General features: G+C 38.5%; 1 protein-coding gene across 9 annotated transcripts; it reads right to left on the bottom strand.

Annotated features, from left to right (window-relative positions):
- Window positions 1–683: 683 nt before the first annotated feature.
- Window positions 684–26,164, bottom strand: ndrg4 (NDRG family member 4; the record flags this gene model as incomplete). 9 transcript variants are annotated; one of them, XM_079450822.1, is made up of 17 exons in its annotated part: window positions 697–4,097; window positions 5,210–5,248; window positions 6,102–6,153; window positions 6,326–6,361; window positions 6,449–6,496; window positions 8,121–8,172; window positions 8,256–8,312; window positions 8,402–8,505; window positions 8,604–8,747; window positions 8,842–8,902; window positions 9,056–9,118; window positions 9,198–9,318; window positions 11,675–11,780; window positions 15,760–15,798; window positions 16,835–16,969; window positions 18,122–18,212; window positions 24,593–24,666. In XM_079450822.1, 17 exons carry the CDS (start codon window positions 24,664–24,666, stop codon window positions 3,943–3,945), a joined length of 1,377 nt encoding a protein of 458 aa, XP_079306948.1. In that variant the 3' UTR covers window positions 697–3,942. The 9 variants fall into 9 exon arrangements, with proteins under 9 accessions (XP_079306943.1, XP_079306950.1, XP_079306945.1 ...); XM_079450817.1 differs by lacking the exons at window positions 5,210–5,248; window positions 24,593–24,666 and adding an exon at window positions 25,994–26,128 and having other exon boundaries at window positions 684–4,097; XM_079450824.1 differs by lacking the exon at window positions 5,210–5,248 and having other exon boundaries at window positions 684–4,097.
- Window positions 26,165–27,198: the final 1,034 nt, after the last annotated feature.

The following is a 27,198-nucleotide window of genomic DNA, read 5'->3' as shown; positions in this document are numbered from 1 at the left end:
TCTAGATGTCCACGTAACGTTTGTTATTTTTGACAACATTAAACCCTGACATGGTGGACAAAATTAAAAAGCCTTACAACACAAGGCAAAAATGCTAAAATTAACATATGACTATAAATTGTGACAATGGCACAAATGCTAAAATTAACATACGACAAAAAATTGGGACAATGACACGATATTCAACATTTAAGTTGGATATTAATAAAACAATAAAACAAGTCCCAGTGAAATCAAAAATGACAATGCCATTTTTTTCATGAAATATTGCAGAGTTTATTGTAAATGTCAATGTTGGTCATTCTCTTTTTAAAATTCGTGTGCCCTCACAAACTCTAGTTAAAATCTGAAAATGTGTTAAACTGCTGTTACTAATATAACAAACGTAGATATACATTACCAGGGAGCGGACAATTTTATCCAAAGCAAATCATTGTGCATTGCCTTCAACATACACTACCGGTCAAAAGTTTAAGATCATTCACTCATTCTTTATTTTTGTTTTTTACATTTTTAAATATGTTGTGACTAAACCATCCAAAATAAATGAACTCTATTTTATATTTTATTTAAAAATAATTCTGGAAGTAAAACTGGTAAGCATAGAGTTTAGAACGCACACTTTTCTTAAGTGCAAAATATTATATATTAAAATATATTTACAGGAAATATAAAACACTTAATTCTTTTACACATCCGCTTTATTTTAAGTACACAGACAGTAACAGCTTGTTTATAGATGTACATGTTACACAGTTTTAACACATTAGTTGTATTTTCTTTATTATGGCAAAGCAGGTTAAATGAATCCTATTTCTGTATACGTATTTGTAACAACCGGCCTTCCTTAAAAAAAACCCACAAAGAACTTATTGCTCAATATAAAACAATGGCTATTTGTAATAACTGCAATCATATGATTAATAACACTCATTGAATCCTCACAATAATAGATGCAACAGCAGATTAGATAAGAACTACATTTATATAAAAAAGGAACAGAGAATTGAATTTATGATGTTCCACACGACAAGGCTAGTGGTAGAGACCTATTCGATTTTCTGCCCTAAAAACAGCAAATATCTACAGCTCAGAACACAAATCCATAGGGAAAGGGTGCAAGGGAAGGCAGGTATGGCAGGATACACTGGTGTGAGCCCTGATTTTGAGTAAAGGTGATATGGGGCCACATTGACAATACTGTACAGCACTTCCAAAGGACTCGATACATTCAGGGCCCCAGGCAGAGAGCAGGGATCGGGGATAAAAGTGCACATTTGAAAGGTGAGCTTGTGGCATGCTCCTCGTCACTTATTAAGAGCTCACGACTGCATACTTCAGACATTAAATAAAGAAAAATGACACAAACACAGTGACTCAATACTAGGGAAGAACGCACCCATTCAGTCTTCAGGAGGAAACCCATCCAGCATGTGTTCTTTCGCTACATTTGCGTTTGGCTTTCACCCTCCCAATTGGCTCACGTCACATTTGGAACAATCTGGCGACATCGGTGGCAGTTCTATCGTTCAATCTCTCCCTCTCTTATAATGCATTCGTCTCTCGCTCTCTCTGTGCAGTATAACGCCCAGCCTTGCGTTGCCTGGGTCGACAGCCCTTTGAGGCGCCCGGACGTGTTTATGAGGGGTGGGGCACCTTGTGGTTTTAGGATTTGGGATTTTTGGGGGTGGGGTTGTACCCTACATTCCGTGCTTGGAGCGACAGTGCTCCAGAAAGCCCCGCCCCTTATAGACACACTTGGAAAACACCCCTGAAAATGAGAGATTCTGCACAAAATTGACATTCGAGACAAAAGATGCTAAGTGCAAACATGTGGAACGGAAATTCGACGGCTGCTAGGCCTCATATTTCATCACAGTTTAGGAAATCTAATAAGGCAGCTGCATCAGCAAATCAGCTCAGAGCTCATGTAAGTCATTACACAATGCAATGTTATTCATTCATTATGAATTATAAAAAAACAATAACTCAATGTAAATGTATAAACCTAAATTATATTAATCATCAATTTAGTGGCTGTCATATTTTAATGAAATGTCTTAATTTCATTAATAATGCAACTCAAATGCATATTTCCAGATATTTTGTAGGAACGCATGCATGCATTTGCGTGTGTGTGTTTGTTTCGGTTACTTTGGTATATTCTTTGTGCAGGGCCGGGTGCTGTAAGAGAACCTAAAGCTTGAATCATGTACCGCTAAGGCCGAAATGAAAGCGGCAAATCGCAGAGGTCAATGGTTCCGGTTTGGTTTGGGTCACAACATGATTGTCTATAAAAGGGAGACCGTACATAGCCGATCCCAGGCAAAGCCACCTTCATATGACAAGAGAGTGCACACTACCCTAAGTATACTAATGTGTGGGGTATATTGTTGTGATTACTCGAAATGAAGATTATATGAGTACCTAAACTGTAGACAGTGCCCTTGCATGGAATCCGCCATGTTGTTTCTAAAGTAGCCCTAAACGGACTAACTGCTCTACAGAGCGCATTTCGTATATACGTAAATATGTCTTTCGGCAAAGAAGTGAAAACGTGATGACATCTTTGTCCTGTGTTATCCACCAATGTGCTTCGAAAGGGACGGGTGGCCTGAGCCGTTGGTCGTAACCTCAGCACTAGTTGCCGCTAAATTTCATACAATGTCCCTTTAAGGCAAGCCGATTTACTCTGTAGCCATCTTTATTTATGCAACGTATGCTGTTCAACAAATGTCTATCCCTTAGAAAAATTAACCATAGTTTTACTACGAAAAACCTGTCACTAGTTAAACTGTGATAACCAAAAATAGTAACTACAGTTTAACCATGGTGTTTGTCGTAAAACTGGAGTTATCAAACCGCAAAAAAACATAGTTATTACACTTACTATAATTAAAACGATGGTTAATTTCGTAAAGGATAGACACTTTTCGGTGCAAATTAAGCATCTGCTGTTTCTATCGTAAAGTTATTTATATTCGCTCACATTTTGACTTCCCATTCCTACAGCCGCCATATAGAGCGCTGAACTAAAAAGTGATAAAACAATCAAAACGTAACGATGGGAAATGTACTTTGTTTAAATCGTTTATCCTGCGTGGTCATACACGTACTTCAAAATGACTGAATGACCTGAGATGATAAGCCAATGGCTGCTGTTTGGTGTTTTCCCTTTCAACAACACAACCGCTTCGCGTTCGTGGCAGAGAGGGAGAGCATAACCTGGTTACGATGTACCATTTTAATCTCTCGCTCTGGATCAATCTTTTAACCCCCCCTTCTTCTAGCTTTGTTTCTTCCTCATGTTCATTCCCTCTAGTTGCGACCCACCAATCAGTTACTCCACAAAGACTGTCATAGGACAGGAATGAGAGCAAGGGCTGATGGGACGAGCTTTTTCTTTGGAGGAGGAGGTGAAGGCCAGAGGCAGCAAGCGAAAGGTGCAGAAACACTGACACTTAGCGCTAAATAAATGATGTTACGAAGGGGAGAATCGAATATTGTTCTAAGAGGGAAGGCAGCACGTCTTTATTTTACAGGTTAAAGAATTCGTTCACGCAATAATGAAACTTCTGTCATCTATTAGTCACTCTAATGCCATTTCATATCTACGACTTTCTTAGAAGCTGTCCATACAAATAAACCGTTCTTACTTCTGTCATATCAGTATTCACTGAATCTTGAGTGCATTATTTTTAAACAAAGTTTGGACATAAGAACGTTAACGTAAGTAGACGATGACAGTTTTTTTTTATTGTTGGGTGAACAGTTTCTTTAAGTAAGCTAACACTGAAAAAAAATACAGAGAGAAAAGTACATGGAAAACGAATGGCTGAGAAAGAAAGAATGAAAGTAATACGAGTTCTCCATTCTTCTCAGACCCTTCCTCCATGCGTCACGTCTCTCTAAATGTGTGCGTGTGAGAACATGAACGAGGGCTCAGCAGGACACTTCCATGGTGTGGCTGACCTGCCCGACACCCTCGGTGCTGTCCGAATGCGTGCATGCGCGGTTGCGGGAACCGTCCACAGAGCCGGCACTGGTCAGAGACGCTGTTCGCGAACGAGCAAGACGGGTCATACTGGCAGAAGGCACTGGTAGAAAAGTGAAAGAGAAAGTGAGACAGACAGGTCAATGGGAGTAAAAAGAGAGGTAAATTAGGCTGGGCTGCACGCCGTGTTGTGAAGGAGCCAGCATGACATGCTTGAGCTTTAATCATTTCAGCCTCAAGCCGATCACATTCCACTAAAAAATAGATCACATCCATTAAAAACATTCAGATCCAAGCTGAATTCTTTCCTTTAAACAAACAGTTCATCCCCAAAAAAATCCGTCTTCATATACTCACCCTCGAGTTGGTCCAAATCTGCTTCCATTTCTTCGTTCTGATGAACACGGAGAAAGATATTTGGAAGAACGCTTGTAACCTAACAGTTCTTGGCCACCATTGACTACCATAGTAGAAGAAATGACATTGGTAGTCATGCTAGTTTCCTTTCCTACATTGTTGCAAATATCTTCTTTTGTGTTCAATAGAACAAGTAATTTTATAAAGCAGTTTTTTATGGTTAACGGTGGCCAAAAGCTGTTTGGTTACAAGCATTCTTCCTAATATCTTTCTCTGTGTTCATCAGAACAAAGACATTTATACAGGTTTGGAACAACTAGATGGTGAGTAAACAATGACAGAAATATTATTTCTGGGTGAACTGTTCCTTTATTTGTTTTTGTTTTTAATGCAAAGTCATTTTCTTAAGCAGTACTTTTGTTTTGTTGTCTGTTTCTTCAATAAATAAGCCAACATTTTGTCATCTGTCATCAATTATTTAGTTATTCTGAAAACAAAAGATGATATCTGATGACCTTCTTTTGGTACAAAATCACAAGAGAAACAAAGATGATTCTTCCATTCAAAATATGAACACTTTGTATAAACCTGGCGTTTGGAAATAATCGGCATGCAAAGAGCACAAAAGGCCATTCAATGACTGCGGTGTGCAGGAGCGCAAGGCATATTTTTCCTCTTGGGAAAAATCCCTGATCCATAAAGAAAATAATGAATGAATGGAAATATCAGTCAGGGTCAGATATATTTCAGAAATCAATCGGGTAGATCAACTCAATCGGGGACGGAAAGTACATGTGCCATCTGAATGAGGGCTGGGGATGAGAAAGAGGGCAGGCGTAAACACAAAACAGGAAGTACCTGGCCCCCCACTCATTCTCCGATCCTTTATAGACGCAACTAAGAAAGGGCAGGAAAATACACATAGGGTAGATATTATAACAAAACAACGCACACACACGGGGTCCGAAATGAACGATTAAAATGATCTATTTCCTATTTGCTATAAAGCTTCAACCTGTAAATTTTTGTTAAAAATAAATCAAATCCGTTATTGAGTTTTCAACGGCAACAATATAAACAAAACGTTAATGTGGCCCAAACTTAACTTCCAGAAGACCTCTGCAAGAAATCAATAGCATCGTTTTAATTGAATTGAATTTAATAAAATGAACATACAATAATATATTAATAGAAATGAATGTCAATAAATATATACTACATTGTTATATTATTTCATGTACGCATTTAGCTGACGCTTTTATCCAAAGCGACCAGAAGTTAACTTTGTGCCATGCACGTGTATGACTTTATAATTTGAGCTGTCACGTACGATTTTTCGGGAAATGTCACATTGATGTCATTTGATTTAAAACCAACAAAAATAGAATAACTTAAAGTAATCTGCAATTTTTTGTTTCAAACAGAGATGGCGATAATTTACAGATTGCAGCTTTGATTATAATGTATTTCTTTTTGTATTAAGTTGCTCTTACCAATAAAGTGGCCAACTACTACACCAGAGCCAAATATTATCACAAATATTTGATACAAATGATGATTTTGGAACCTCCACACACATCCTCACCCGCACACATACACACATAGGATAGACACACAAGGAAGAAAACACACCCTGAAACTACTGGATCGGTTTTACTTTGGTAGACTGGATTAGAAACATACTGTAAATTGTTCCCGATTTTTTGTTTTATAATTTGATATTTGAAATAATAAAACCTTTCAAACTTACTGTAACCCATCCCTTGTAGGAAGTACTTGAAAGCCTCTGTGAGTTTTCCAGGCTGTGGGAATGGAAGTGTAAATCATTGTTTAAAATATAACAATACTGATCAACTTTTATAAAACATTAAAATACAGATTTTTTTATGACACGCTTTAGTCTCACAATTAAGTCAATAGAATAGAATATCAGAGTCTGATATGATCTGAGATGAAATTTCGAAGCAGTCTGACCTGTGTAAGCTGAGGCATTCCACCGGAGTCAGCCATCTGAAACGAAATATACAAGGTTTACACATTTATTTTATAACTTCGAAGGTTCTTATTTGAATGCTTGTGGTATTTTTCCAATCTTGCCTTGAGGAATGTGGTGTTGGTTGGATCCAGCTTGGAGTTGCATTCAACCTAAAAAGAAAGAACAGACACCATGTGCAGTACTGTATAATGTTTAAAGGACGATCTGCCAGACCTCTCTTTTTCCCACATGTTGGTTATGTATATATATATATATATATATATATATATATATATATATATATATCTGAGTGTGTCTTATGGCCTGACCCAGTTACTGTGATAGTGCAAAGATGAGTCATATTCCAGCAGTACGAGATAATAGCTGCGCAGACGCATTCGCCAGCAGGCTTGAATCAGAAGGCATTTTCAGAACTGGACAGACAAGCCCTAATATATACATATTCAATAAAGAATATTTATATGTGTTTGTGCCTGCATGCGTGCGTGTGTATTTATATACAGTATATGTCTAGTTTCTCATTTTTCTCTATAAGAGTCTGTAATCTCTGACACATCCTGTCTTTCATCTTCCTTGCGTTGCTCTTGAGTCAAATCCCTTTCCTTCTCTCTTCGTCTCTTCCCTCCGTCCCTCTCCTTCATCACGCTCCCCTCCTGTTCATCTCTCACCCTGTGTCCGATTTGATGTGATGGGGCACTGACCCAGGTTTTATATGTTAGATGAAAGGGCCACGGTGTGGAGCAGACAAGCTGGCAAAGCCCAGGAGATCAACCCCTGTGCCAGTGCCATCTGTTCCCGCGAGGGAAGCGGAGGTAGAGAGGTCGGCAAAAAGAGATAGAGACAGATGGGGATGGGATTGACCTGTCGCTAGATGACAAAACACTTCCTATTCCAGTTTACTAAATGTGCCAAGGAGACAATATAGGGAAAGAAGTCTTGAAATGTGAGGGGTTTCATTTTTGGGTGTTCCTGTCTCACATTGTAAGACTCGCTCTTTTTTCGTACAATAACCGTTTATAGTGGCCAAGTGGTCCAAACTATGTGTTTTACATTATATAACTGTACTACTATAGTATTTGTGTGATGTATTTTATCACTACGCTATACGTAGTATACTACACGTGTGTTATATTATATTACTATACAGTGTCTGTAGTATACTATACAGAATGTATGTTATATTATGAATATACTCTACTGTATGTGTAGTATAATATATATGTGTGCTACTGACTAAACTATGTGTATTATGTTATACGAGTACACTATACGTGTACTACACAGTATGTGTACTACATCATATGACTACACTAAATGTGTGTTACATTATATGATGTTTACAGTATAATCATATGCTATAATATGTAGTGTGCTATATGTGTGCTAATGACTAAACTATACTTGTGTCATATTATATTAGTATACCAAATGTGTATCATACATTATGTGTACTACAACATATGACTTAACTAGGTGTGTTATATTATATTATTATATTATATTTATAGTATACGATATGTGTTCTACATCATATGACTAAACTATGTGTGCAGTATATAATATGATTATACTATAGAGTGGTATACTATATGCATGGTATATTATATGGATATACTATATGTGAGATTTTTATAAAGAGAGTCTTCTTTATAATATTACTACAATATGTGTGCTATATAGTAAAATATTTTTTAACCTACAGCATTATATGACAGGTTTTATGGTCTACTTTAAGACAAAAGTGAGAATGATGAAAACAAAGCGAAGACTTACCACACCCTCCTCAGCCGGGGCATTGTCTCCGACAACCAGCATGGCCGGGCATCTGTGAAAAAAGGACCCCGTCAAACATTCTGATTACACAAGCACATGTAAATGACATTAGGGGGAGTCTAATGAAGTCCTCACCTCAGGGTCTTGGCATTCAACACAGAGCCACTGCGGTTCATTTCCAGATCCCTGCGGCTGCGAAAGAGAGTGATTTTATCAAGCCACTTTCTTTACCAAATATGCATTTTATTCCTTTTGCATGTTAATGAGGCACTGGGCGTTACCCGTTGTACATGTTCCAGAAGAGCTGGAGGTTGAACTGGTTGACAGTGTTGTTGATCTGTTGGCGATAACTCTGCACCAGCTCTGTGTTGCTCATAAGCTCCTCCTATAATCCAACCCAAACATTAAGGGTTATTAAATATAATGCAACATTAAATTATACAAAATGATCCCCCACTTGTGTCCATTTCTGTTCAGCTGTACCTGGCTAAAGAGATGGGCCAGAACAGTGTCTGGAAGAGTGCTGGTGAGTCCGGACAGCTTTGTGGCAGCCCAGTCAATCCAGCCTTTGCCATTGGGGTCAATGTTGAGCAGAACCAGACCCTCCACGAGATCAGGAAAAATGAGCTATAGGGAGAAAGCAGGTATGAATGGTTCGATTTAATGCGCACAAACAAACCGGTGTCCGCAGCAGAAAAAGCAAAAGGTAAGATTTACTGACCGCGAATTTGGCAAGGATGTAGGCGCCAGCCCCGACTCCAATTCCAACAATGCTCTTGAAGCTGGAGGAAAGGCAATTTCATTCGTTTAGGCATCGCATTGTGTTTAAGATTAAACGGTTTAAAATGAGAATCTCATTGGATAAGCCAAACAGCACAGGGTATAGCATTTGTCAAGTTTATCACCGCATTACGGTAAGATATAACAACACTCACCCAAAGTGTTGCACCACGCTGGGAAGCATTCCAGCTAGCTGATCCATGGTGGGGTACTGATACCTAAAAACAATAGGCCTAAATGATGTTCTGAAAGACATAAATGGACTAATAACAGTGTGTGTGTATGTGTGCGACTTACCCCTGTGGCATCTGTGCGGCACCGATCTGTTGGCCCGGGGCATCAACATGGCACACAACAAAATGCTTGGTGATCTCCAGCATGTCTTCATTGTGGAAGAATGAGTTGAAGCACAACTTGTCTGTTCAAAGAAAGACAGAGAAAGAGATTAAACACTGTAATCCTGTTCGAGCATCTATCTGTCTAACCATCTGTCTGTCTATCCATCCATCCATCCATCCGCCTGCTGTCCATCTGTTACGGAGGCCATCTAGTGAAGAGCTGTGCAGTGTGTAAACCTCACTCCCAACCAACAGAGACACTCTTGCCACAGACGTGATACTGTCTCGATTGAGCGGACGTCTCCCATCCGGACCGACGGCGGTTCGAGTAGAACCGGTTACACATCCACCTATATGTCTGTCTGTCCATCTATCCATCGATCCATCCGTCCTTCTGTATGTCCGTCTATCCATCCATCTGTTTGTGTGTCTATCTTTCTGTCCATCTGTATGTCTGTCTATCTGTATCTGCCCACCTATCTGTCTATCTATCTACTCGTCTGTCTGTCCGTCCACCCATTCATCTATCCGTCCGTCCATCTATCTTTCTACCCGTCTGTCTGTCCGTCCTTATGTCCATCCAATACTGTTTACTATTTATGAAAGATTGCTTCACATTTGGGCCAGCTGTGAAAATCTGTTCGTAAGCCATTTCAGATAAAAGCTTTTGCAAATGTAATCAAGACCATGGAGATTCCTATAGATTCCTGCCCTGGAATCAAATTTCTGAAAACAACTTCGGTGATGAACCAAAGAGCAGAACTCTCATCCAATCGGAGCCGAGCGAGCCTGTGCACTTCACCCTAGTGCCGCATTACGGGATGAATCATCCCCAGCTTTTCTATTCTGTAGTAAATAAGCCAGTTTTACCTCTTCCCCCCCCTCCCCTGCTGTATCGCTCACTTTGCATTCCGATGTATCCTTTCGGTGGTCTCTCTCACTATCTGTCTCGCTCTCTTGCTCTTTGCATCACTGAGTCATGCTTTGGGAAAAATAAAGACCATGCATAATAATACATGTATTCGCAGCAGAGAGGAAAGACAGAAGCGCTCCATGCCGCAGTGCTGATACCCCCTCCCCAGTACTGCATGATGGGTTTTGTTTTTGTGACCTACATATCTCTCCTTCCCTACTTCTCTCACAGCGGCGGCATAATAATAAAAGCAGGCAGGCACATCCGGTCCCAACAACACACTTCTGAGATACAAAATAAGAAACAAATAGAACATGGGGGAGGCATGAGGGGATTAAGAGAAAACAGGAAGTACGCATCAGCAGACGAAGAGGGGAAAGTTGTGCTGGAAGTAATAGATGCTCTTATGCAAGACCGGAGGAGTCTGACTGAAGGAATGGATAATTCAAGGTCAATGGTGTGTCGGCCGCCTTTGGGGTTTTACTGACCTATAAACCTGTCTAAATGTTTTTTTTTGTGCCAAATAAAATTCCCATGCTGAATATTTAAGTACAGGACTGTTAGGTTCAGTCAATACAAAATTATGTTCATAATTGTTTTTACACCCTGACAATCATCACGATTGATATTTTTATGTGCTTTTATATTTTACAAGGTATAAAACAGAAAATTCCTATGACACTTTGAAAAATAAAGGTTCCCTAAATATTCTATTGTCTGTTTCATAAAGAACCTTTAACATTCATAGAACCTTTATGTTGGTTAATTATAGCGAAAAAGGGTTCAAAAGTGTATTGACAAAAATGTACCAAATATGATTGTTTTATTACATTGTTGCAAAGAACACATTCTTGAACCTTTATTGTTTGAGAGTAGTATATATTTTCTATTCAACATTAAACCCTAGCAATTATTATTTTGATTGTAAATTGTTGAAGTTATTACAAATAAAAATTATTAAATATTGAATTTTACATTTTAAAAATACGAAGAATATTCTCAAATAAAATATAAATATTAAATTACATAGTATAATTTATATATATATATATCACAACAATAATAAAACAGATGATCATTGATAAATGATTATTAAAAAATATAATTTTATACTGTATATATGGTTTTTTTTTCCGGATGTATATATGATATCAACAGCTCAAGTCTGTATTTTTAGTTTCCGAGACATGCTTTTTATAAACATTCTCCTGTGTCTGTACCAGCAGCATAACACAAGTCACGTCTCACAACGAATGCGATCTGTTATTCTGCAGTCAGCTGGCACCCAAAAGACACCTCCGATGACACCATCACTTCCAGAGAGCTGCTCTTTGAATTTGTCTTAATGCAAAAGGACACACTTAGACAATTCTCAGTGTCAGTTTTAGAAATGGAAAAATTAGCTCCAGGTCAGTGCTTGGAGACAGATGGTGCAGTGGATCATGCAGTACATGTGGTACATGGAGAACATTTGTATGTACACGCCAAACACAAAATCCCGCACAAATAAACAGTTTACTTACGGTTGAGCCCAACATCATGGTAGGTCAGGATAGCTGGTTTATTGCCTTTAGGAGCTCCCCGGATGACCACATGCAACATCCCATTTGGGGTTTCGATGTCGTGTTCCTATAACACAAAAACATCTATTTTTAAAAACAGTATGAGAAAGTCGGTGCGGGCGGATTTGCACGACAATAGACCCGAAATAGAGCCTGAACATTAAAAAAGCTTGGCAAAAATATATTTTTGTTTACATTTATGCATTTGACTGCAATACTCAAAATTAGCTCAATGCATGAATTTATCTTATATGTTTTTTTTTACATTTCAGTAAACAAGAAACAGTTCTACAAGAAACAAGACGAGTTATAATATCTCAATGTTTCTAAATCATGGTTGTGCAACACTCACTGACTGCCAAAGGCATTTTAATCTGCGCTGACCCATATTTACTCTGCATCTTATTCTGACATGGATGTGTGTTTGCGTCTGCTCATATCCGTGCAGTCAACATCAAAGCAGAACGGGGTGAGCTTAATGTAGATCAAGGTAGGCTTGCAGACAAGAATAAATCTCTCTTAAAGTCCATCATTTGTTGTTTTTGAAAATGTGTGTACGGCCATGCTGGATGCAAATGGTGCAAATGTAGTGTGTGCGCGCAGGTTTAAAACATCTGTTTGTCTGCGTTTCGGTGGAGATGAGATCTAAAATAAACAACAAGTCATTGAAGGGATTAAGTCTGAAATATGACATAGGTACAAGCAATATTGTGCAATAATGGCACAGCGTAAAACACAGTGCATCAAAATCTCTGCGGATGCACATTATTCCATCTCAAGGTCGTAGATTTGTCCTTGTCTGATGATTTGTATAGTCTAAAGATCATTTTTATATGGTTAAACTGCAGTCCTAATAACAACACCCTCAGACAGACACATGCACACACAAACACACATTACTGCAGGTAGGCTACATGAGTGTATCGGAGCGCACATTCCACACGTGTAAGTGTGTTAGTGTGTCAGTGCAAATGGCTCAGACGTGACTGGACATTTTTACACAATAGCAAATCTGTCCCAACATGCTGCAAAAATGTAGATTGAGCGTCAATATTGCATTCTGCCCATTGTTTGGGGGTGTCGGAAAAAAATATTTTTATTACAATAATTAGTTTTGCTTGCAGTTTTATTCCTCTCTATTTTAAAAAGCAAATAATTATGAATTTTAGTTTTACATAAAAAATACTTACTTATTATTATCATTCTCTAATACACAAATAGCTAAAGAAATGCACATTTATACACATACAGTGAATTATATTGTGATCTGAATTTAATATATTTAGAAAAACAAAACCTCTCCCTCTATTTACAGTCCTGCAATTACCATATCCCACTCACCCCATCCCAGCATTCCGGCATGGTTGCTCAGAGATAACGTACGCTTGGATAAAGAAATGCAGAAAAAGCCAAACCAAACAGTCTTGAACTGATTCTGTCCAAGCAATCCGGTTCAGATGCAGGCAACTAGAGGGATGCTGCGGTTGCTACTGTGTCTCTTTGTCTCTCCTCGTCTCGGTCAGTGGTTGAATTATGCAGTGCTGCTGCCCCCTCCCCAACACTCTTTACGTCCCACCCATGCCTCTGATTGGCTGGCGGCAATGAATGCACAACTCTGATTGACTGCTCTGTGTGTCCATCTAAATCTGTTGCGTTCTCTATCTGTATTTGTCCCACGTTTGCCCTTTCGTGCTCTTTCAATAAACCCTTTAAAACGGATGCAGGTTGTGTGACAATTGTAATATGTTGAGTTATATAAAAATGTATTAAATTGAATATTTCGTCTTGTGTGTAAATCAACATTCATACAATTTTCAGTTTCATTTAAATGTTTATAAATGTACCATCTTAATAGTATAACACACCCGCACGAGCACTAGTGGGATGCCATTCACAGCACAGAACTGGTTAGAACAGGAAATTGAAGATGCTGTTTGTGACAGCATGTGCTTTGGGTTTGTGTACAGTACGTGTGCTCTCACATGAACACGGAAGGGAGGGGTGAGACATGAACACACAAGGCACATGGCCCACTTTTCTGCTATGCTTATCAACCTTTGTCTTCTATATTACTCACTGACTCTATCATCATTCTGCATAAGAGGAGTTGCATACCCGACTTCCGTTTCTTTCTTTGTCAAAATAGGAGATGACTCCCTTTGCGGACTTGGCAGTCTCTATCTTTCCTAAATAAACAATGGTTAACTCTTATATGCATGAATACTGGGAAATGTCGTTGCATCTGTATCTATCTAAATATAGAGATGCATTATTATCTGCCCTACGCTGTTAAAAGAAATTGTCAACAATTGGGTCAGAAGCTCTTTAAAAAGTACACCTTTGCAGCTACCACATATTTGTACCAAATGTATAGCTATATCTGTAGCCTACCTAAATGGCACATGTTAGGATTGTACCATATAAATAAACACAAAAATTACAATCACATTTTGTGTTAACTTGTTTTGTTCCTTGCCTCTTGGGTTGCTGGAATGTAACCGCAAACACCTATTTAATGAATCCGTTCTGTGGCACAATTAAACCTCTCCATCCCCCTCCATCTTTTGTTTCTCGCTGTTTAAATCAAACGCTTTTTCTCTGCGATTTAATCCTATTTCTGTCAGAGGTGTGAAGAGATGATGCAAACTGTGAGACAGACACAAAACCGAGGTGCTGAAGTTCAAAGACTTCAACTTTTGTCTAAGTACTGTACTTTGATTTACACTGAAACAAGATGATTCAATGTTCTTATGTTGGATACAAAAGAACAATGATGCGTAAGTCATCTAAAAATGATCCAAGCACGTTGAAATCTAACGGATGGATTATTGTTTTGTTTGTGTGTATGTTTAACAAAAAACACATGCACGGGTTAAAGTTGTTCATTAATAATAAGCAAGTATTTTACGGCCTGTTAAGAAACAAGATGCTATTTAGTCTTCCCACAAAATCGACACAAAAATGAGAAAAGCTAAAACATTTGTCTGTTTTGTTCCATTTTTATTCTTCATGCATCCATAACATACATTCTTGAATTGGATCTTGGTGATTTTTGGCTCGTTCTTGTCGGTTTGTGACTATGACGGCTCTCTCTGCCTGTAGCGGCAGCTGGCGTGTTTATGCTTAACATTGAGATATTTCTATCTGCGTGTGGGAGCTAAAGGGTCACCGTAGTTCATTTCATCCGGCGAGAACAGTGTGTCAATTCTTTTTTACTGATGGATCGCACGTACGTGACTCAACCCTGTTATTTTGCTGTGATCGAGGCAAGTACATTGTGTTTATTGTTATAGTATTTGGTTTGCTTGTTTTGTGTAAAATTAGATTAGAAAGTCCATTAAGCACTGGCTGAAAGCAATAATAAAATGTTACTTTCAGAGCGCTTTTATTTTGTAGACGCAGCTGGTCATGTGACGTTAACGTGGCAGCGCCCATGAGGGGGTTACCGCCCCCGATACTAATAATGAATAATCTATAAATAATTATAAAAATAATATAAAATATCCCACCTCATGTCATTTCAAACCTGTATGACACAAAAGAAGATATTTTGAGGAAGTGGTTTTATATCAGTACAATGGGAGACATACCAACATTGTTCCAAATATCTTCTGCAGAAGAAAGTCATACAGGTTTGGAATGACATGAGGATGAATAAATGAAGAAATCGTTTTCGATTTTGGGTGAACTATCCCCCCTAAGATTTAAAGTTCACAGATGTAAAAAGTTAATGACATATTCATTGAATCGTTTGGAACAGTTTTGAAGAAACCTCACAATGGCTCAAAAGAAAATGCTTGCATTGCATTTGTGACCACACAATAGAAGTAAATGCAGAACAAAGTAAGTCTATCTTGATATCTTGAAGGAAAGGAGTTAAATTGATATCAGGTTTTCAGATGTGTTATTTTTTATTTTGCTTCTAGATTTGTTTTTAGTTTTGCAACTTGTTGTTTTGTTTTGCACTTCACGGCCACCGTACTTTAAGAGTGGTTGGGTTAAATGCAAGTCCTACATCAAATACACAGAGAGAAGAATGACTGTACCTTCCAATCTCCAGCATCCACAAACGTCTCAGAGTTTTCCTGCAGGAACACAAAAGGTTAGATTCCTCAAAGCCTTCAGCACGATTTCAACATGTTACATATCACAATAAATGAAGCAGTGATCGGAGCAACACTCCGCAAGGTCCTGAAATTGATGTTCTACTGATTTCCGACCTGCGTGTGAGTTTTTGTTTCACTACAAGGTTGGTACAGTATGTGGTTCTTCTGATATGAGACCTGTTATAAGTTGAAGTATAATGATCAGTGTTTTGATGGTCCCACCTTAGTATTAGTGAGTATATACATTTTGGGGAAAAGGTGAAGCATATAAGAACAGTTTGAAAAGAGTCTCCTCGATCCACAATCACAGCAGATATAAAAAAGGAAAACATGTAGCATGAGTTAAACAGTATACAGACAGAAACACAGACAGAGCAACTAAAGTGGAATTATTGTAAAAAAAGAAAAAGACACGAACATATTTTAGATCCAACCAAAGCATCCATTTTGGTAGAAAATCAAAGCAAGTATCATGGAGCGATACTGAAAAGCTGGAAAACAACCTAAAGAAGAATTTAGTGCATGCAGATCAAGCTAGCAGAAGAATGGCAAAAGCAGTTTTAATGTCGGACCAGCAGGTGTCACTCCTTTTCAAGATTCAAACCTCCAATGTAGTGCTTGCCAAACTTGGCACAGTTGAAGGGAAACAACAATGTGCTATGTCCTTCTTGAGGAGATAAAACTTTGCTATACATGTTTACGGCGTATTTGGGTTATATGGGTTATATGAAGATGCTTTTTGCTTTTTAAAAACCTGTTTAAATTGCGATGTGGGTGGTGAAACCATGTTTATAAAATATTGATGTGGAAAGTTAGGACATGTGTTTAAACATTCTTAAAGCAGAGTTTATGAATATATCTGTGATTTTTCAAATCTGTAAGTGGATGTACAGTATGTTAGACCAGAAACCTTGAAATATTTGACCTTGACTTCTCTAAAAGATGTATATCTTTGAAAGAAATGAGTGTCCTTTAGTTGGAAGAGTGGACGTGCTCTGTGCGTTACTCAGCCTACCGAGATGTACCCGCTGGTCCGACGCCGGGTGAGGCCGAGCCAGTGCCGGGCGATCGAATGCCAGCGTTTGGGGGGGCGAGCCGTTTGGGGGGAGGGCTTAGCACAAGGCAGCGCGTGCACACACTCTCCTTTAGCCTGCACCGTTACAGACAGACACAAACACCAGTTACAGCACACTACTTTAAACAGCACCCTGTGCAGCAGTGGTTCTCAAACATCTTTCGTTGTAAGGCTTCCTTTGTGTGCAGTGCTTCTTCTTAAACTTAGAATCTTAATGAAACCAAAAGCATTTTAATTATACAATGCTGGGACATCAGTTCTTTTGGTTGGTGGTCTTATTTTTCTGAGGCTTGGTTGAACTCTATGATACATTTTTATATTTTATAAAATGAAATATAAAGTCACGGCCCCCAGTTTGAGAACCACTGCTCTACAGGGCTGGAGGACAATGCTATGGGGGGAGTGTTGAGAAGCTGTATTGAAAGAAGGTTTGATATGTATTTTCTCCAAGTATGATATGTTTATGATAACAGTTTTTGAAAATGTTTTTGAAAGTACTACAGAAATATATCCACTATAGTCTAAAGATCCCTGTTTTTACATACAGTATACTCTCATATGCTTAAAGGGAAAGTTCAACCAAAACTGAAAATTCTGTCATCATTCTTGTCATTTCAAACCTGTATGACTTTCTTTTTTCCACAGAACACAAAAGAAGATATTTTGAAGAAAGTTGGTAACTGAACAACGCTGGCATCCATTCACTTCTATTGTATGGACACAAACCAATGCAAGTGAATGGGGGCCAGTTGACAACATTCTTCAAAATACCCACTGTTGTGTTCTGCGGAAGAAAGAAAGTCATGCAGGTTTGAAATTACAGAAGGGTGAGTGAATAATGAAAGATTTAATGTGGGGTTTAAATTAATCATAATTAAAGTGGTACTCTTCATCCATAATATATGGATTTCAGATATTTTACCACATATAGCTATTGTTTTCTTGCGTCTCTGCATGAACGTCGAAGCAATACAGTGTCCCACATTTTATTAGATATATTCAAAACATTTTAAGAACATCGACATTTCTGATATGTTATGTAGTTCATGTTAAATTGTCAATGTATGGACTTACAAAAATGTGTCAAATGAAATGGAGTATATGCAAAGATTAGATAAATCCTCTATCATGCACACACACACACACATTTTTTGTCCTATCGCCAAAGAATGGGGCACAAGCGGTACACTATATTTAGCCAAGGACACACAAAGCACAAACACTCACCATCTCTGGTTCTTGTCCCCTGACTTCTGGCAGAAGCGGTTTCTCTTCAGTAAACTGCTGATCCTTTATGCCAGCCATCCTGGACAGCAACCTGCAATCACCATGGCAACACACACACCTGAGATTAACATGGCTGTTTGACGGCAAACCAGTGTCCAATTAAAATCCATATTGCTGCTTTAATATTGTTCATTTTATTACATAAACATTATAAAAATGCCCTGCTGGAAAAAATCACATCATTTCATCCCTAAGGTGGCACAGCTGGTCTATCAGTTTTGGGACTATAATTCAACCCCACTTATTTAGAAACGAGTTTAGTCTAGTGGCATCGTGGTGATCCAGTTAAACACCGTAAATCAGCCTGGACCAGCTATAGAAACCACGGCTGTGTCTCTTTAATCTCCCTATGGTGTGAATCTGAAAAAGACCACCTTGTTTATCTTGTGCACATGATGGGATATACAGGGAACATTCAATGCTTACTGGATTTTTACGATGCACTCTAGGAATTTCAAGTGTATGTGTTTCAGTGCACTGGAATGATTTTGACAATAGGACAGGACAATAGCACTCTCTGGACATGTGTTCTACATGCTACCGAATTAGGAAGCGGACTGAGACACACACAGTATAGGTACCACCTTAAGCTGGTTATAGCTACATTTTTTCAGCAGGGACACCGATCCAACTTCTAATACTATAAGCATACATAGATCATGGGGTTTTGTGGGTTTAGCATGGGTTCCATGAGGTGGCACTGTAAATATGGCTTGAATGTTGTATGGACATGGTGAATTTAAGCATGACACAAAAACCACTATGTTGCTGAACTCTGTTGGCTCATCAGAGCTCCAACAGCGTCACATGATATTTTGATAACACAACACTAAGATAACAAAAAGCAAGAGTCCACGTCTAACTTATTTGCCTAGTATTCCTAAACTGTAATGAAGACACGCATGGTTTGTGAAGAAAAGCTTTATCAAAGACGTACAGGGATAGTTCGCACAAAATGGAAAAAGATTTGATCATTTATTCATCCCCATGTCATTTCAAACTGAATTACTTTCTTTCTCCTGCAGAACACAGAGGAAGTTTTGTAAAACTTTCCATTGTATGGACACATGGAGACATTTCTCAAAACATCTCCAGGTATACAGAAATATACAGATTTTAACTGACATGAGAGTGAAAAAAATATATCCCTTGCAATATTTCACTAATAATATAATATACAACACAACACAACACACAACAAATATGTGTTTTAATGTAATAATCATTTTTGAAACATTGAAGATGAAGTGTTTAATGTGCACCACTAGCCTCACATTGATATGACAAATAGATAGCACCGCCCCATACTTTCACCGATGGTTGTATCAATACTGTTATACTTGGTTGGGATGCTGAATATTACAATATTTTGATAGTGACCCAGTTTATACTTTCAAATAGCTCAAATGTTTACTCACATTTGTCTTTGCATAAACCGGGAGAGGAGAAGGTTTTTAAAATTTGCACTAACTAAAGTTGAATGCTCACCATTTTTGCCATCCTTTATAAAAGCATGCTATGAATATGAGCCCCTCACAAAAGCACGAATGAATGAGTAATGCAGGAATAAATGGGTAGTTGGTCCCATTTTCGCCAAATGCTCAATGCATAATTCTCACAGAATGAGTCTCGCAATTGAAACACCAGAACAAGTCAACAGAAAAGTCATTCAACTCTTATTTCCCATCATCACTGTGAACCGCACGAATCTAGAATCCTGGGCAGTGTAAATCAAACCCTCGGATGCGAGAGGACAGATTGATTCAGTGCCCTGCAGGGAATGATTATTTGGGTTACATAACATCGCCCATGAAGTGATTATAACAAGGTCTAGACTCTACCACGATACTCTCAATAGGCCTCTCTTTCTCTCTCGGTCACGATCTCTCTGTTTATCTACTTCCCTCCACCCTGCTGTCTCATACGTATTGACCTTTCTCACATCATTATAAAACCTGTTAAGGTAATCGGACGTCGCAGTTCTCACACATGTACTTACTCTATTGTGCCACATTGTGATATAAATAGATCAAGAGTGCTTGCCAAGATCCTCTCTGCATGATGCTTGGGCGTTGCTATGTGGTTGCTATGTGTTTAGCGTGGTGTGCCCATTCATAATAGATCTTCATGCTTTAAAATCACCATGATTACAACTCATTGTTTTATAAGGGCACCGATCGAACAGATCTTTTTTTTGGTATGAACAACATGCCCTTTTACCATCTGGAATTGAATAGGTTCCAAAAGTCACAAAGCCTCTATGGTAAATATATCACTCTCTGTTTAAATTATGCTAAAGATTTTGTAAACATTTTTATTATCCTGTACTGAAAGTGCTAATAAACACCATCATATCATATACACTATGAATCTGTAACTCGTGTGTGCAACAATTTAATTTTGTGGACTCTGTACCCCTGACAGTTGCTATGGTAACAGCTAGTAATGCCTATAGGCGCCTCTGCAATCATCAGTGAGCTGGTAACCTTTACTACGTCCTTGAATCACTGTCAGTAGAACACCGCGGTATAACAAGAAATACTAATAGCTCCTGAGTAGATTACTATAGGGGGTTTGTTCGTTAAAAGGCCATTAATCTACAAAATAAATTCAAACATCAAGGTTGTGCCGACAACGTGACCCACAAGACAAAAGGTGTTTTTAAGAGACAGTGTGGGCCCTACGGGAACATGACAACACAGGAGGGCCATTGAGAGAGCATTCCATCAGACACCAAATCAATAGGCAGGGGTAACATCTGACCTGATACGCATAAGTACAATCAATACCTGGAAACTGGGTTAGGACAGGGTGTGTTTGTGTCGTGTTCATTCAACCGATATAGCAGAATGTGAATCAGCTGGGATTTTATAAACACTGCGAGTTTATTTAATATGTTAGTAAGCTGAACATCACATTGACATTGGCATCCCTATTTGATTGTATACAAGAGGACGATCAGGTAAATCAGCCATTTGGATGCTTGCATTACAAACGTGAACATCCTGTTGAAACACAACCTAGATTTCTTTTTAAGGAGGTTTTTAAATAATAAATGGAGAGTTTTGCTGAAGTTTCCTGCTGCTGAGATCTTTCACCCTAAAAAGATTACGGTATTAACTTGAGATGCACCGATGCTACATTTCTCCACAGATACCGATACTGACTATTAATATTGAACATCAAACTGGTGATGTTTCTTAACATTTTCTATTTACAGAGTACAAATTTACTGCATTTTCCTGTCCCCCAGGATATATCTGATCATTGGCTGTTTTTAGATTGGCCGATAGTGTGAAAAGTTGTTGGTAACAACCGATACCGATTATTGGCCGATACATCGGTGCATCTCTAGCAGTAACTTAACCCGTCTTAACTTTTCCTGTAACAATCTCTGGAGCTTTTGAAGAGATCTCAACAATGTATCAAACTATGCTTAGACTTGCCAATAATCCAGTGTTTGCAATACGAATTTAATATGAAGCATCATCAAATGTATAATCAAATTCTTCAATGATCGACACAGATTTGTTTATTAAATCGAAACAAATGGAGTTCTGTACTCAATGGTCTCATTTTTCTCATTTACTTTCATTTCTCCAAAGGACATTTATTTTTATTCATTAAAGAAAATAATCTAAACCTTTATTTAGAAAAATGTGACAAAGTGCATGCTTCAATGTCCCCTATGAAAATAAACTTTGGTTTAATGTAAAACGTAGTTTTACAACAAATACCACAGTTAAAATATGTTTACTGTGGCAAACCAATGGTTAATTCTCATAAGGTGTAACATGAATATGAACTCTCTGAGCAATATCATGGAAGTTGTAGAAGGTGCTAAGAACCACCCACATTGTAATGCAATATAAATTATTAAAATATATTTTGTGTCCTAAGACGTGTGTCAGGCAGAACTGAGCAACAGTAGACTGTTAAGAGCACTTGTTGGTCTCTGGAAAAGGTCATCATGGCAAATATCTCCCTCACACCCACTGGATGTTGACATGGGCTGTTTGCTAAATTCTTTGTGGTCCCTGATTTTTATAGAAATGAATTATGTTTTTGTTTTTCCTGGTTGTGTATTTCTCTCCATCATTGGGGCCAAGATTCATACAAGGATCCACTTTATAATGACCATATCAACAGACCAAAACAGACATGAAAACGTAACCAGCTCACGTAATGCTCACACAAAGCAAGACTTAAGTATTTGGTTCTTTCAAATAACCGATCAAGAATTAAAACAATTTAGCTGTTCTATTACAACGTATACATTAACTTTATGCAATAAATGCATTAACCAGATCCGAACAAGATGGTTCCCGCTTCAGACCGTTTTTGATCTAGTTCAGTCAATTGGTTGAAAAGATTTGAGTCATTAATGAATCGAACATTAAGATCACACTACATACTGTTCTCTAGACTGTTCCAGAAAACTGAAGTGCACTCTTAAATATAAAGGTGCTTCAAAGGTTTTTCACAGTGATGCCATAGGAAGAAAAAATGTTGCTTCCTCAAAGAATCACGCATTTAAATGTTCTGTAAAGAACCCTCTCTTTCTTGCCTTTTTATAATCTGAAGAACCTTTTTTCGTCACAAAAAACCTTTTCTGCAACAGAAAGGTTCTTCAGATGTTAAAGGTTCTTTATGGCATCGCAAAGCACCTTTATTTTTAAGAGTATGGCCATTCGAAGCATCATTTGGCTATGAAACACCATAATTTAGACTTTTAGACCCTCAGAGATCTCACTTCACACCTCCAGTGGGATTCTGGGTAACATCTGAAGAACCAATCAGAGCTATCTCAGGCCTGGTGTCAGAGACGCCCTGATAGCATTGTACCACCAACAAGAATCCACTATGATTTCAAGTCCCTCACACTGGCTTTTATCAGAATCAGCTTTGTGCTGTCAGCCACCCTGACAGAAGGTGAAATGGTTAGTGGTCCTCAACAGGATTGTTTTACCAAAACTACAGTAACCTGGCCGAACCGCTCTTCACCGCAGGTTTTTTCTGTGTATCAATCCATTGATGTTGGGTGAAAAAAAACCACGAAAATAAATGGCTCTTTAATGGCCGTCCATCTATTTTGAGAAATCTGTCTGCCCCTGTCTGGGATTTTATCGCCGCTGTCCATGTATTTAGATCAGAATTCTGCCCGCTTCGGCTTTGCGCTCACAGGCACTCCAATTATTCATTGAGATTTTCAGTTCATTAAAATGAAAATAGTGTCATGGGGCTCAGTTGATTATAAGCTGTATTGGGAGCATAGGAGGTCAAGAATTGCAAAATGCAAATCAAATCTTGGACATCTAAAGAGGAGAAACTTTCAAAGCATTTAGCCAGCAAAGATGTGCAAAACTACATATGCATTTCATATTTTCAACACCCAGAACGCTTTCAAAAATATCATGCTGGGTTGTTTTAACCAATTGTCTGGTCCAAAAGGGACTAAACCACTGCGTTGTAAATTAACCAATGCTGGGTGGTTTTTCACCCAAAATGCTGGGTTGTTTTTACCCATTGTTGGGTCAAATAGAAAACATTTCCGGCTTAATTAAGGCCGACAGTTGGGTTCATGTCCCAGTGCTGGGTTCAAAATAACCCAGCAGTTTGTGGAGTATTAAAAGCCCTGAATATTTAGGAGTCCACCGGACCCCGACACATTTCTCAGGGACCAGTTACACAAGACTTGTTGTAGTGTTCAGCAACAGCTGGGCAGATCGTGGAAGTGGAAGTAATTTTTAACTTGACACATCTAAAAAAAAACCTCAAGGCTCAAGTTACTAAAAACTTCAGACGTTATGCAATGACCATAACTATGCGTCCATCTGTACAGTGTGTGTACATACTTACATTAAAAATAAACAGCACAAACAAAACCCAGTCACGTACAGCTAAATGACATTTACTGCAAATTGTAATTATCCTACTCCTCACAAACAACCTACGAGTTATGCATAATAATACGATTACCGTCAGATATAAGGTCAGACGGTAATAGTCTTGAAATGTCTTTTTTTCTGCTTTTATGGCAGGATTAACAGACGGTGTTTCTCTCATTAAATTATACAATTGATTTTTTTATGTGAAATCAGCTCGCACACATAAATATCTACAGTTTGTATGAATTGGTCGATGACTCATGGCTGGGACAATCTACGGCTATAGGCCAATGAGTTATGAGCAATGATCCAAGGCTGAGTGATGATTGGTTATTGACACTTCACCTTGTTTGGCATACTGCTCAAGCGATTGGTCGACAAATCAAGGTGTGGTCATTATGTGGTCAGACACAGCAACTGGCCATGAAATTCACAAGCAAAAAGACGGACAAAAATGAGGAGATGAATGCCAAAAAACGCAAAAGAAAAGCTACAGCCCCGAGTTACAGGCGGAACTACGTACATTGTCTGCAGCAGGCTCTGTGGAACCGCGCAGCTAGTCTTGGATGGGAAGTTCCAGAACAATCCGGGCCCCATCTATCAGTACAAAACAAGATCCAGTTGTAATTCAGCTGTACACAATATTCCACAGAAAAGTGTGAGAACTGTTTGGCGTCCTGGGCAAAATTCAGAAATTTGATCCATGGAAGGCCTCCTACAGAGAGCTACTTTACAAAATATCCAAAGCACTTTCTTTAAATCCTCCATAAATTACATTCCTTATAAAACAGTCAAGCCAAGAAAGTTACCGATATTGCTGGAGAAAAGCTAAGAAGCACATAAAATACACGTAGAGGGGAATTCATGCTCAGTGGTCGAGCAGTACAACAGTTTAACAGGGAACGCTTCCAAGAGGTGTGGGTTTGTAGGATAGAAAAGTTTCCAAGGCGTCTGTTGCATTGTTATGTAATCTAGAAAACTGGGCCATCTAGTTGTTGACTTGCAGGGCGATGTAGCACGAAAAATCCATCACAGCCTTGCATCAAGTTGCATCAGGATCTTCCTTTTGGCATGCTTCATTTTAAAGCTGAATGTTAGCGCAAATCTTCACTGAAAATATCTTTGATTTATAAACATTTGTTTTCCAACCGTACCACATGTTATTATTCATTTCCCACCAGCCTGTGAGTTACAGACACAGGATTAAAGCAACAGAATCACAATCATTTAATATATCAAATTTGACAAAGTTCTCAATTTAATGCACAAACTAAACATCAGCCATCAAATAAGCAAACTCAAAGTGTCAAGGCTTGTGACAGCTCCAACTGAACCACCCTGGAAAATTCCACGGCCCTGCAGCCTTCCAACGCAAGCTGGCACCCCCACCAGTTGCATTGGCGTCAGATATTTTATGAAGTGTTATTGAGATTAAGAAACAAATGCTGTGCTTATCTGTCATTCCACAGGCCCGAATACATCTCAGCACCACGACAGATAGCGTTAATCCAATGAATGGGAAAAAACACCTGTTAGTGGACTTACCCTCCGATTAAAGGGTAGTCTTGTTGGACTACCGTTTTTGGCAAAGCCCGTCTGTCTGACGCAGTTATTTTGCGGGGTTAATAAATTCAATTTGTCGACCTCCTACTCACGACAATGCAGAGGCTGGAAATGAAAAGCATAGCTTATGACACTTTATTGAGTATAATAAGCATTACACTGAGTAGTAACGGTGAACCTCAGGGCCCAGGGTTAAGACACTTTCTGTTGTCCCTGTCCCTTTACCAAACCTTCACCCACCTTGCACCAAAACAAGTCACGTAGTCACTTCAACCTTTCATGTCTTTGAGGTCTCTTTGTGTATCTCGATCACAGCACATAATACAAAACCACTGCAGGGAATGAAGGAGATCATTCTTACCTCTGCTAAAGGATCGTCTGTGGTTTTAAGGATTTTGGTGTGACGGCCCCTTTTTCTGTTTGCCTGTGAGTGTGACTCGGTGAGATGCTGTCTACCCTGTGAAGGCTCTGCTGTGTGAATCTCTTTCAACGTGCGATCCACCCTCTCTCTTCCTCTCTCTCTCTCTCGCTCGCTCATTCACCCCCTCCCCTGCTAAGTAATAAACAGAGAACACGTGTCCTTTTGGATGACGCTGCCTGAGCCATACCGACAGATGAGAACAAGATAGTAGGGGGAAATCTAGAGATGGAGTCTACAACTAGATCAGGACTCGCCTTTAAAAAGCTTAGAGACTGCACTCCTAATTTTTGGAGTAGTTATTTTATATAAATGACCAACAATGAAAAAGAAAAATAGATGTTTTGCATTACATAGCATATGAGTTAAAAACCAAAAAACGAAAACGCTATTATAATAATTTTTAACTATAAAAAGGGCTGTCAAATCGATTTATTGTGATTAATCGATTTATTGCGATTAATCGATTGCAAAATAAATGTTTGCTTATATAGCCTAATAGTTGTAAGTGCCATGTATATTTATATGTATATATATATAAATCCACACACATACAGTATTTATATATAGATATTAATATATACACAAATATTTTACTTTTATAAAAAACTTTTATTTTTGAGTCGATTAATCGCAATCAATCCTTTTGACAGCCTTAAACATTGTCTTAATAACATAAATCTTATTTGGATATATCATATTAGATAAAAAAATAACAAATACACAACAACCATGCTAGTACTCCTGCAACCATAAACTACTCATACATGTTGTATTAATCGCGATTAATCGATTCCAAAGTAAATGTAGCGAAGCATTGCGAGTCCAAATTATTCTGAAATAAAATGAGACCAGAAAAACACAGTCAGATGTGGAGAAAAGCCTATAGGCTTGGAGTAAAAGTCTTTGCAATTAGACCGAGAGACTGTGAGCCCTGTACTACAGTCACACTTCAAGAAGAAGACATGATGAGGAGGCGTGAGTTCTTTCTGGTCAGTTTTTATTAGAATCTGCTCATACAGATTAGAAGTACATGTTCATATACCCTCCCAAACAATGCAAAAACAGGCCCACAAATGTGCTTTGAACAGCGCGAGTCGATCTCACAGACACAAACGCCCATGCACGCTGCTCTCTATTGATAACGT

This window comes from Barbatula barbatula (genome assembly GCF_947034865.1).
Source record: "Barbatula barbatula genome assembly, chromosome: 25".
Classification (NCBI taxonomy): Eukaryota; Metazoa; Chordata; class Actinopteri; order Cypriniformes; family Nemacheilidae; genus Barbatula; species Barbatula barbatula.
The sequence above is the reverse complement of the archived record's forward strand: the minus strand, read 5'-3'. Positions and strand labels throughout refer to the sequence as shown.